Below are 13,447 nucleotides of genomic sequence, written 5' to 3' on the forward strand. Positions count from 1 at the left end.
CATCTATCTGATATTGTAGCTACTCTTTTTGGATTTCATTCTTCAAAAGTCTTTTTCGATGTTTTTCTTATCTCAAGATTTTGCATCATCTTGCAGACGTTTACAGGTAGTCCTCAACCAAAAACCATTCAGTGGTGCAGTGGCTTCTGCTGACTGCCGTCTGACTGCAATTTGGCAGTTCAAATCTCACCAGGCTCAACGTTAACTCAGCCATCCATCCTTCCAAGGTGGGTAAGTAAAATGAGAAGCCAGATTGTTTGGGGCAATAGGATGACTCTGTAAACTGCTTAGAGAGGGCTGTAAAGCACTGTGAAGTATATAAGTCTAAGTGCTATTGCTATTCAGTCAGCAACTATTCCAAGTTGCAAGAGCATTGAACAGTTACAACCAATCCTTAGAACTCACATTTATGACTAGCTGCTTAGTGCTGAACAATCATGTGATCACCATTTGCAACCTTCCCTCCCAGTTTTCCTAGAAAGTCAATGGGGAAGCCAGCAGAGAAGGTCACACATTGTTGGCGTAAGACTCCCCCCACCCCTGGACTTATGCCTATAACTTCTGCAGCCCTACACACCTTCCCTGACCAATGCACTCATCACCCCCACAAACTCTCCCCAGCCCACACAGTGCCTCTTACACACACCCTCTCACTTGTGTAGCACCCTCACTATTAGGTACCTCCACCCATCCTCCCTAACATACATGGCATCTCTCAAACATACCTTGCTCAACCCTCCATCGCACATCCTCCCTGCACTGCCCCCCCATGCCCTCTCCCTGACAATCATACCAGCTCCCTCTCCGTGGGCATCATCTCTTGTATTGGATCTGCTTTCGTGGAGCCTTCACCTTACCACCCCTTCTCATTTTTCTAAGCAGATTCCACAGCTTTTTATGATTGACAAGTAAAGATCGTTCTATAAACAATGCACATACTGACTTATTTTTGCTATTCTTTGGCTTTCTGAATAGTCCAGTATGAATCAGGAATGTCTCATGTCTCTGCCTTTTCCAAATCCATACTGAATATTAGGTACCACTCTTTCAATATAAAATTTCTAAAGCAATTATATGTAATAATTATAGATATACTCTATGACTTTCTAGGAAAGGTCTGACTTTGCTCTCTCCTGGCCCATTCCAAGCTCTGCTGTCTCTTTTTCCTCTCCCTCCTGTAACTCTGGCTTTACCACACAGCTTAATTTACCATTGCCTTCTCTTGTGCAATTTGAAAGAATCCCTTTGTCATTGTCACTAAGTCGTATTTCATCTCTAGCATCTTCCTATATCACAACTGCACAACACGGGTTCCTGCTTGCTTTAGCTCGGGAATTGAGATTACATTTATGCCTTGTGTGACTCTGCTTATAGAGGTAGTCTTAAACTCACAACCATTCCTTTAGTAACTGTTCAAAGTTAAAAACAGCTCTGAAAAAAGTAACTTATGACTGTTTTTCAGTTACAACCTTTACAGCATCCCCATGCTCATGTGATCTAAATTCAGAAGCTTGGCAACTGGTTCATATTTATGACTGCTGCTGTGTCTCAAGATCTTGTGATCATCTTTTGTGACCTTGTGACTGGCAAAGACAATGGGGAAGTCAGATTCACTTAACAACCAGGCTACTAACATTAACTCCAGTGATTCACTTAACAACAGAGGCAAGAAAGGACATAAAATGAGGCAAAAATTACTTAACAAAAATCTCACTTAACAATAGACATTTTGGGCTCAATTGTGGCCCTAAGTCAAGGATTGCCTGTATTATAATCATCCCTTTGAGATAGACCAGATCAGGCACCACATTCCCCAGGAAAACTAGAATTATATTGAGATAGGCTATAATGCAATCTTGCAAATCTTATTATGCTTCTCCTCTCTCTCCTCTTATCCCCCAGTGAGACAAGAATAAGGCCTAGTCACTTACTACTATCTTCCTTCTCAGAACTTAATATGTCTATATTCTGGTTCTCAACACATATACCCATGGCATATACTCCTACCTTTATTTGCTCACCCCTCCCAGGCATACCATCCTGCCACGATGATCTAACAAAATAGGTCATGTGAAGGACATTCTTAATTAGCCTTGTTGAAACTTTCCCAGTGAATAAGTCTAAACTAGAACTGCTTCAAAATGAAAGATTTATAAAAATTTCGTTTAAAACTTACCAAAATTGAACTCTCTAGCTTTTCTTCTCCCCACATTGGAAGCATCATTAACTGGTTCTATGCTCTTTGTCTTCTTATGTGGTGGTAAATAGTCATCATCATCTTCAGAGAGACAAACATATGCATCACAGCTGTTACTTGACATTATCTCACTGTCTTTAAAAATCATGACAAATAATCTGCTGTCAAACTATTCCAAAATAAGGATCCCCATATCAATTCTTTTTTTAATCAATTCTACCCTAATCCTAACTTTCCCACTTAAAACTCAAATTATGTCAGTAGCGTTAGAATCTTACTTTCAACAAGGACCTATCCTACCCCATTCAGTTTGGAGTTCCAACCAATAAAGATACCACATTAGATTAAATGGCTTGAAAATAAAAATATCATGAAGTTAGAGGATATAAATCTCTCTCAGAATACCAAATAAATATATTGGTACATGGTGGGATAAGAGACAATCGGGTTGTAATTTCAGCAATAAATGGATAAACACTGAAATTAACAAGAATCGGTGTGTAAAATGTCACTAGCGATCTAATAAATGTGAATAAGCTCGCATTTTAAACAGAAAGAAATCAATAATGTCTGCCAAAACATTTAAAAAGGAAAACATTTATGTTAAGAAGTATGTTAAACTATATATTCAAGGATGCAATTATCAACTAAAAAGTTATGAGGCAAGAAAAAAGAAGATGTCTGATGCAAACATACACATGCATAAATAGGAATAGCCCTTGTAGTTTTGTTTCCACCCTTTTCCTCCCCATAACCCAAATTTGCCCACCAGGTCAATCCAACAGCTGCTTAAAGTAAAATGAACAGATGTTCCAGTGTGAGTTGGTTATTAGCAAATAGTGACTAGCATTCTTGAATACTTTAAAAAAATTAATAGACTGACTTTTGCCATTACTAGAAATAAAACAGACACAGATGAAGAAAAAATGCATTGTAACTATGTTCTGAGTTTAAATTTCTACAATGTCACACCATTCAAATTTATGACAAAGTAAATAAAATAACACAATTTGACACTGAACGGAGAGACTTACTCTTATTAACTTTATGTACAAAATATGACACTACATCACAGAACATGGTGCTTTTGTTTTTCATGCAGGAAAAGCTATCAATAGTATACTTTTCTTCACATGCAGAAATCCCTCTTATTTTCCCATTTCTCATCCAGGGATATCCAAATAACTAGGCATGATCAAGTCACACATCATCTAAACAGTCTTATCAGTATTCAACCAACCTTGTTTACTAGATTTAGCTCTTAGCACAGTAATTATCACTGTGGAACTGCAAAATCTGAATGCCCTTTCAGTTCTTCAACTTCTTTCATCTCACTTTTCTTTCTTTTTTGAGATTTGTGTAGTTTTTAAAATATCAATTTGTCACAGGCAATGGGTGGTGGAGAGGAGGTAAGTGCAGGAAGAAACAGATTTGAGAATACTTTGCCTTGAGGTACATTATCAGATCTTAACATTAGGCAGTCATCTTCACAAGATATTTTCTACTTCCCAAATCTACCATTTGAATTTCTTAAGTAAACACTTCGTTTTATCTGCCTCAAATCTTACAAAACTCAGCAAGACCAAAATGATGTGGGGACATTACAGACAAACAGGTCTTTTGGTTTTACTAGATCATCAAATGAGTGGATCTTTCTCAAATACTCTGGAGAACTTCCATAGTTTTAATCATTGCCCAATGAAGCATCCTCGGTTGAAACGGAACCTGATGAAATTGCTTCCTTCTGGTAAGCAGTAATATCAGATTGAGTATTCCCCACCCCCCTTTTGACATCAACCACTCTTAGAAAACATGACGATTCAAATTCAGCATTTACAAAAGACTAGCTTGCCCAACACAATTTATCTTATGGAATGGGAAGGGTTTGGGAGGAAGGATAGAAGTGATGTACACAATGCCACATGACTGAGATTCTTCTGAAACAAGTGAGCAAAATAAAATTAGTTGAGAAAATGGCCAACCTTCAATGGTCACTTCCACTTCAGGATCCTCACTTGTTTCAGAAGTGGCATGCTGAGAAGAATCTGAAAAAAGCAGAACAAAAAACCAAATCTGAACGGCGCAGACACACTGAAAGACTGATTTTACTCGACAGGGGCAAGTCAACATATATCTTGTACATCATGGATAAAACAGACCCATAACATAGAAGTCAAAATAGTTTATCAGAAGCTTATCACAAAATTTATGAAATGAAAATAGAAACATGTGGATGTTTAAGTAGGAAGATTAATAGCTTTTTTCTAGATTCATCTGAATCTTTGCTGTCAAACATTTTCAAAATGATGAATATAGGAAATTTACAAATTTTCACACAAGACAATTATGATGCAAACAAATGAGAATGATTATAGTTATATTTCTAAAAATGTATGTTAACACTACAACTGTTGTTTAAAGGTTAGAACTGTAACTGCAAATAGTATTTTCTGTAGTTCATTTGTATTCTACAGCTGTCCAAACCTACTGAGTGGTTCACTTTTTGCCCCACACTGAAGTCATCGATTATCAGCAGGAACATTTTATATAATGGAAGTATCATAAAGTATTGATACAGCATTGTATGTCAACATGAGACATTCTGAAAAGGTACTGTTCTTATTTTCTTTCCTAGTCCCAGTGCCAAAAGTCAGAAAACATATCAAATCCAAATGAATAGCTCTTTCTAACAGTCAAAACAGAAGGGGGTTATAACAAGGATAATGGACTCCACCACTTCCATTATTAAATTGATTTGTTTCCACACAGCTCTTCAAGGCAGGCCTGGTGGAGAAATAAGCCTGTATCAATAACACAAGAAGAAATTCCAGCATTTTTTGACCTAGTCTGATTCAAAGAGCTGATATTTCCAAACTACAATTGGCTCTACAACTGGCACTGGACCAGTTTTTCAAAAGTTGTATTTTCATCATTGTCATGTGATCATTCTTTGCTATCCTCCCAGGTAGTTTACAACAAGGAAAACCAGATTCACTTAATAGCCGTAAAATTTGCTTAATCATCACAGCAAAAAACAAACATAAAATCAGGCATGTGACTCAGTTAATGACCACCTTGCTTAGCAATGTACGTTCTAGTGCTAATTGTGGTCATAAATTGAGGACACCTGCATATAACGTTAAAACGTCCATCTTTATTAAGAAATTCCAATAAACATGAAAAAGGGTAGGAAATAAAATTCATGTCCCAGTCAACCAAATGTTAGGTACTAAATTACTAATATTTCCAAGCAGAACTGTTTCCATCATTTTAGTCATTAATTTTAAAGTATCTGAAATAAGGGAAAATTTATTCAAACATATGTTTAACCATGTTCAATGTCCTTTGGCAGAAATTAAAACAAACAAACCAAGTTGTAGTGCAAAAACTGCACTTTAGAAAGTTTACATAACCACTTAGAGAAGGCTGTAAAGCACTATGAAGCAGGATAAACTTCTAAGTGCAATTGCTATTACGTATGTTGACCTAAGCCAACATTACAGAACAAAGGTTGAAATTCATCTCTTTCAAATAAACCATAGCAAAGATTAATCAGTATGGATAATAGACCATTATCTCTATTTAATGAAGAACAAAAACAAACTTTTGAATTCCTCTTTAATCTGAATCAGAGACAGAAGGGACAGCAAGTGATTCATTTTTTAAAATAAGCATTTTCCAAACAGATTCAAAATTTTACACTGACAGGTAAAAGTGATCTACAAAGCATAAAAGGTTACTAACAAAACAAGAAAAGATTCTATGTCCAAACAATATGCAATTTTACACTGTACAGAATTGAGAATCTTTTAATGCCCTATACATATCCCCAAAGGATTTCTAAAAAGTTTCTATAAGCTACTTCAACTGTTAACTTAAGCCTACTATTTTAATACAAATGTTGATCATCTTTTACACCTGAATTTTCCTCTTCAGAATCTAATCAAACAAAAAATTCAGTTTTTCAGATTCACTCCATCCAAATAAGCAACAGGAAGGAAAGGAAATAAGCAAAGGAAAAAGAGAAGGCTCCTTCAACATTCAAAATAAATACATCAATAGATATAAATGCTGGCTTATTCAGTATCATTACTTTGGAATCAGTCCAAAACAGTATTACTTTCAGATTCTATTTTACAATGCACAAAAAAGGCCCAGGAACCAGAGTAATTTGACAATATAATATGATCTTAAAATTTGAACAGGGAGTTAAATCTAATGACATGCTTAATGCTTTATAAAACTGTTTACAAGTATGTTAATTCAAAAAATATTTCCATAATAGAAATATTCCTATGAACTATAATTTGTAGCCCATCAATTCTGCTTTTATTAAACAAGAATACTTAATATTATGGCACTGAAACCAACTGGAAAGTTTATATATGCTTTGGCAAGCACCAGTCACATTCTCAGTAGCAACAGCAACAATCCTTTTTCAGAAACAAGGTCTTTAAATTTGAAAATCTGTTCAATAAAATTCACATTAGCAAGCATCATACAGCTAAATAACTTTTTATACTTTTTTTTCACATCTCATTACACCAAATCTTGTGTTCCTAGTTCCAAATATTGAAATAAGACGGGCCTAATCATAAAATTTAATTATAATTGTAAATTAATTACATGTATCTAACTTTTCATTGCCACCTTTTAAAAAATCACATTATCTGCCTTCATACTTTCCAGATCTTCTGTTATGTAGTAGCACTATTGCCTACTCAGTAGAAAAAAGATAAGTAAAATCCACCAAAGTTGATGGAAAAGACTAATTGAATGGAGGAAACCAACTATCAAATCTTTCCAAATAGCTTTTATAGTTTACTGGAAGATGGAAGAAGGGAGAAAGGGAAAGGAGATTATATTGAAAATATTTCTCAATAGTTTCCACAATAAACATGCGGGAACACAATTCAAGGGGAGGACAATAAATACACAACCATGTGGAATATGAAAAAAAGAATGCAAGACACAAACACAATGGATATGTTTTCACTGTGCTCTTTTAATTTTTGAAATACCTTACCAGAGTTTATTTTTTAAAATTTACATATTTCTAACCTTCTACTGGTAATTCCACATCTGTTCCTTCACTGCAATCGGAACCCTGGTTGCTCCCTTTAGACAAATATAAACATACCATCATAAAAAAGTGGAGGATGCTAATCAACACTTGAAATTTCAGAATTAGTTTCTTAAATAGGCTGAGTAGACGTTTTATGGCACATTGGCATCCAGCCTCCAGCAAGATCACTGCAAACAAAAATCTATGGAAAAAGTCAAACTAAAACGAAAATCCAAAAGTACAGTATTTAGGTCACTGATAATTTGGAAGAGTATAGATTTTAAAAAGAACTGGGGAATGGATGAAAGCGTGTAGCTATACACATTTTCCCGTTATATCCAACGGATTTCCTTTGTATTACTGAATTGCTAACCCTCCTAATTTGCCAATATGAAGGGTTAGGAAATATGGAAAAGAGAAAGGTGTGCAAAAAAGGCATTTTAAAAGGTTTCTTTATTTCCCACAAATGGAAAAAGGAGGAAGCAGCTATAAGCAGAAACAACGTATCTGAATGAATCCAAAATAGGAAAGTAATGAGGGGGAGAAATCACTAGTCAGTATAATTCAGGCCATGGATCTGAAATCAAATTTAGATGAACAGTGTTCCTGGCAAGCAGGATATGATACTGTGGCATTAATGTGAGAAATAGTACCATGATAATGAACAAGTGAATTGCTATACCTGTGTAAGACTTTGCCATGGCGATTTTCTCATCAATCGCCGAAGTTTCTGAAGGACCTGCTTTGCAAATAAAGACAGCCATAAAAAATCACTAAGATTTTTCCATTTTCATTATGAGAGCATGCTGAGCTGAACCAAGCAATTACAGGAAAAATAATAGTTATAATGGGGGAGAGGTTTTGAACAATATTTAAACCGCTATTAAAGGTTAGCATGAACAAGTTCCAAATGCATCTACAGCCTCCCCCCTCTATATGTCATTTGTATAAAACACATACCAGCCCATGGGTTTTCTGATGTAATTTTCAAGTTGCAATGAATTGCATGGTTTAACATGAGAAGTCATGAGTTTTGTATAATCCAGATTTTCCCTTGAACAATCCATAGACAGATGAGCCACCTTCTATATGGATTTCTGCAGCACTCTCTAAATGGGGCTCTCTGGAATACAGATGGCAATTTCATTTGGTCCAGAAGGCAGCAGTGCATCAAGATTCACCCATGTAACCCACTACTAAGCAAGCTGCATTGGCTTCCAGTAGGCTTCTAGGTGTCATTCAAGACGTTGATTATCAACTTTTAAAGCTTCATAAAGCACAGAAGTTATTTTGTGGAACCACCTGTCTCCAGTAACTTCTACCCACCAGATGTTATGGGGTAGGCATGCTTGGGTCACCTCAATGAAACAATGCAATCCTGTTGGATCCAGGAGATATGCCTTCCTTATCATGGTGCCCACTCTAAGGAACCACCTCCCTTCCGAGATCCAGATGGCTCCGATTCTGTTGGCCTTCCAGAGGGCTTTGAAAACCTGGCAATTCTCTTGGATGACAGGTGTCAAATTTGCCACACCACATTGCTGTCACGTGAGGTATCAGACATTTTTTCCCTTCGTAGAGCTGGGGTGGGCATGGCCTGTGTGTGACACAGCCAGCCCGTGGACCACCAGTTTGACACCCGACGTAGACATCGGGGCTGAGTTGTTGGCAGAAGCTGTGAAGCATATTTGGGATTGTCATTTTTTGTGAGATTTTTCAGCTCTTACATCTACTATATTTGCTATTAATTTTATTTTTCATTAGATTTATATTGCCTATATTGTTAGTACCTAGAATTATTTGTCTGATGAGTGGCCATGAACATTTTCTAAATACCGTATTTTTCGCACTCTAAGACGCACATCAGCTTTAGAGAAGGAAAACAAAAAGAAAAAAATCTGCCTCCCAGCATCCATCCAGTATTCATCTGGTTAGTGTCCTTGCAGCAAACAGAAAACAGCCTGGTCAGCCTCAGCACGTTGTCGCAACCCCAGCACATGGCTTGTCAGGGCTCCGCTCCATTGAACCCACCACCAGTCAACTGAGCTACTACCACAAGGGAACAATTGAGCCTTTGCTGAGAAGCTAATTGGCAGTTGGATCGGTCTCCTGGCATACCGCCAATCAGCTGTTCTAGGTGTGGGGATTATTGCCTATTGTTGCCGATAGGCGGCAGCAGCAGCAGCAATCTCCGCTGCCAGAACAGCTGATCAGTGGTATTCCAGGAGGCTGATCCAACCACCAATCAGCTGCTTGGCAACGAAGGCTCGTGTTCCCCAACAGCAAACAGCAGCAGCAATGACAGATGGCAGCGGCAAACACCGCTGCTGCACCAACCCCCCTTCCCCCCTGCCGCAATATTCGCTCTATAAGACACACAGACGGGGGCTTAGCAGTGAGAAGATGGAGTTTTAGGCTACTCCTGAAATTCCTCTATACCAAAGGATTTTTGGACGGGTTCTTTGAACCCTAGCTGTCCCGGAGACGACAGTGAAGGTGGGGAGGGACCCAGGACCCCAGAGATATTCGCAAATCTCTGGGGGAGGGTATTAACTCCCCGTGCCAATTCCTTTTTGGATTAGCTGTGTGCTAACTGAAACTGCAGGTTGCCCCTAAGAATGGAAGAAGTGATGTCATCTGGTAAGCTGATTTTATTACCCAAGAGAGACTGTTCGTGTTAAAAATTAAGCTAATTGAAAACCAAACAACAAGAAGATTTAGCGGCGAATTAGCTTTTCTAATGGATTTATGACTGGTGGTTACTTTACCTCTTAAATGCTTCAAGAAACTCCGCGACACCCTCCCCCCTCTGAATCTCCCTAAGTGGATCGTAAAACTTATCTCCTACTAATTAGCCCGTCACGATTCGACATTTTTATTACTTTACTATCTAGTTCTGTTTACAACTAGATAAGATTGACAGCCGGTAAGAGACTAAAAAAAAAAAAAGTAAAAAGTGCTTCGAAGCCTCTGGGGAAAAAAAAAGAGAGCTTCTATTTTAACTACGACACATCATGGCGTCCCAAGATACCTCTAAGATTTCATTTCAGACTCTTTTCTCTGCGTGTAGAGGACTCTTTCATTCTTACCAAAAACTGGAAAGAAAACTGGATCAATTGATTCTAAAATATGAAGTTAAAACTGAGATCGTTGAATGCTTAAATGTTCCTGAAACACAAACGGAAAATGTGAGAAATGGTGTCTGGTCTATCTCAGAGGAAGAGAGGAGGGGGGAAGCCATAAAGACGACTCATTTAAAGAGACAGTGTGCAGAAGGAATGGAGAATCCACCCTTGAGAATTAAAGTTAAATTGGGAAGCTTTATAAGCCTAGGACAACTTTATTATTTCATCACCGACATTCAGAATCCAAAGGTGCCGAAATATTTTTGTTTGGACTTGCTTATGGAAACATTTGGTAAATTTATCCAACGAATGGCTACTGGACGGAGGAAATCTTGCTGTTGGAGGGACACAGGCTGACAGATGGGACAATACAATTTAAAATTAGCTAGATCGGATTACTTCAATTTGTAATATAGCTGAATAATGACTGATATGGATAGCAATATATATAATTTGGAACTGGCTGATAGATTGATGAATACAATTGAAAACTAGTTAAACCTAATTGTTTTTTTGTGTAACAAATATTGCTGAATAATAATTGATATTGATAGCAATGTATATAATGTGGAGTTGATATGATAACTAACAATTGGATATGAGAAAATACCTTTAGATTATACATAAAGAGTATTAACTATAATAATTAGCACTATTAAAAAACTAAATAAAATCCATACAATCAAATGTTAATCAATACTGGGAAAATGTTATGATATATGATATAATTGAATATTATGGATGTTTAGCTAAAATAGAATCTAGATCGGATTACTTCAATTTGTAATAGATATAGCTGAATAATGACTGATATAGATAGCAATATATATAATTTGGAATTGGTTGATAGATTGATGAATACAACTGAAAACTAGCTAAACCTAATTGCTTTTTCGTGTAACAGATATTGCTGAATAATAATTGATATTGATAGTAATGTATATAATGTGGAGTTGATATGATAACTAACAATTGGATATGAGAAAATACCTTTAGGTTATACATAAAGAGTATTAACTATAATAATTAGCACTATTAAAAAACTAAATAAAATCCATATAATTAAATGTTAATCAATATTGGGAAAATGTTAGGATATATGATATAATTGAATATTATGGATGTTTAGTTAAAATAGAATATGAGGATTTGATGATAATAGAGGATTTTACAAATAAGTAAATGAACTGCCAGCATGTGTTATGGACTAATTCCTTAGCATAACTAAGGATGAAGGATGTTTAAATAACTATAATAATTAAAACCGGAGGTATAATGATGTTGATATGGTAAATATTCGAGTTAAGATATTTGAATTAATAGGAGTCAACGGAAGAGAAGCACCAAAACATGTTGTAACCAGTTGATATACTTATTTTTTCATAATAGACACTTGTGTTTTGTTTTGTTTTTCTGATTGTTGTTTTTGTCTTTTTCTGTATTATCTGTAATTGATTGATATATTAAGAAAGATGTTGTACCAGTTTTAAACTAAAACTAAAAAACATTTAATAAAAAAAAAAAGACACACAGACATTTACACCCATTTTTTTGGGGGGAGAAGTGTGTCTTATAGTGCGAAAAATACGATAGATGAGAAGATTATGGTGGCCATCTATGGGAAGTATTTGTATTCAGCATTTTTGATGTGACACAGAAATACAATTAAGAATTACAGCAGTGTGAAGAATTCCAAGAGTGATTTACCGCTGGATCCTAGAATGACAGCAAATTATATTGCACTCCATACATTTTCAGCACCATTAAAACAAGCAATAATTTAAATCTGCCTATTCATTCAACACACTAATCTTTGCACATAATTTCTGGAAGTCAAGAAATGGGCATAATTACAATCTATCAACTATTATATGGTCAGCGCAAGCTGTATAGTTTTGAAATTTTACTTTAAATCCATGGCTTCCAATTCAGTTTTAACAAACAATATAAACCACAGTTTGTCACTTCAGATAATACTAAACTGTTGGTAAGTTTCTTCTGTTGACCTGTTACTTAAATGGAGGTATGTTTTTAATATCCTTTTCTGTCCATCCTTTAAAAATTTGACACAGAAAACATAGAAATGTGTATATTTTGCAAATTTAGCGAATGCATATTTACATTTTGAATACCTTTTCAGTTCTATTTAAATTTCAGATTGTTTCCCATGCTGCAAGAAAGACAGATAACAACTTCCTCAGCCAGCATCACAATGCAAGACTTATACAATTATTTTCTTGGGGGCAATTATTACTCAGCAATCTTTTTTCTTCTGTATTTAAGAATGGACTTTTAATCAACTATCAGTCTCATGACAAATCCCATCAACTGAGAAAACTGTAATGAAATAGAAAGGCAGGAACACTCTCCAGTGTCATCAAGACAGTAAGCATGATGGGGTTCAGTCTTCTGGCTATACTGTTGAGACCATTTATTAGTGATTCATATGCTTGCACACTGTCCATTTATCCAAGATGAACTCTTAAATCAAAGTTCAAGGCATTTTAGAACAGTAATGAAATTTCAATTAAATATGCCTTGCCCACGAAGGGCTTTTTATGCCCTTTTTCAAATAAATAGGTGGAGGTTTTCTGCAATGTAATTTTGTAAAAAAAACCAATCATGAAATTTTGGAATTTAATGTGACAATGCGTTGAAGTCTCATGAGATTCGCACCAAAGATTTTGCTTAAAATTTATGGTTCCATGGAAACTGTCTAGGGGTACTTCAGAAATCCTCAACTCTATAGGCACTATGCTGATCCTTGAAAAAGGTCAGTTACATATTAAGAAATTGCTTTCAAATGCCGACTTGCATATTTTCTTCTATAATCTTAACAGCTACTTTTTAAAGTCAATCGTATGTCTATAGCTTCATAAGTGCAATTATGTCCAATCCATTGACTAAATGGAGCCATACATTTCTTTTTTCAATGCTGCAAAACACTTGTTTAAATAAGTATAATGAAATATGGGACCTTCAGAATACAGCAAGTTAAAAAAAAGTGCATAAATGTACAGAAATATATATGTACTTCAATAAGATTTGCATTAGATAAAT

General features: G+C 35.9%; 1 protein-coding gene across 6 annotated transcripts in view; it reads right to left on the reverse strand.

Annotated features, from left to right (window-relative positions):
* GTF2I (general transcription factor IIi) overlaps positions 1-13,447 on the reverse strand; it is a 69,898-nt gene that overhangs the window by 32,938 nt on the left and 23,513 nt on the right. Inside the window, exons 11-14 of one of the 6 annotated variants that reach the window (XM_087717203.1) lie at positions 7,945-8,001; positions 7,259-7,315; positions 4,180-4,242; positions 2,177-2,278 (exon numbers count right to left, since the gene is read on the reverse strand). In XM_087717203.1, the coding sequence (XP_087573329.1) occupies positions 2,177-2,278; positions 4,180-4,242; positions 7,259-7,315; positions 7,945-8,001 (279 nt within the window). Of the gene's footprint in view, positions 1-2,176; positions 2,279-4,179; positions 4,243-7,258; positions 7,316-7,944; positions 8,005-13,447 lie in introns of all 6 variants that reach the window. The other 5 variants (XM_087717202.1, XM_087717206.1, XM_087717204.1 and 2 more) reach the window with 5 other exon arrangements.

This window comes from Thamnophis sirtalis, unplaced genomic scaffold, assembly GCF_051295495.1.
Source record: "Thamnophis sirtalis isolate CommonGarterSnake01/CBP01778 unplaced genomic scaffold, rThaSir2_p1.2 scaffold_6, whole genome shotgun sequence".
In the NCBI taxonomy this organism is placed as follows: Eukaryota; Metazoa; Chordata; class Lepidosauria; order Squamata; family Natricidae; genus Thamnophis; species Thamnophis sirtalis.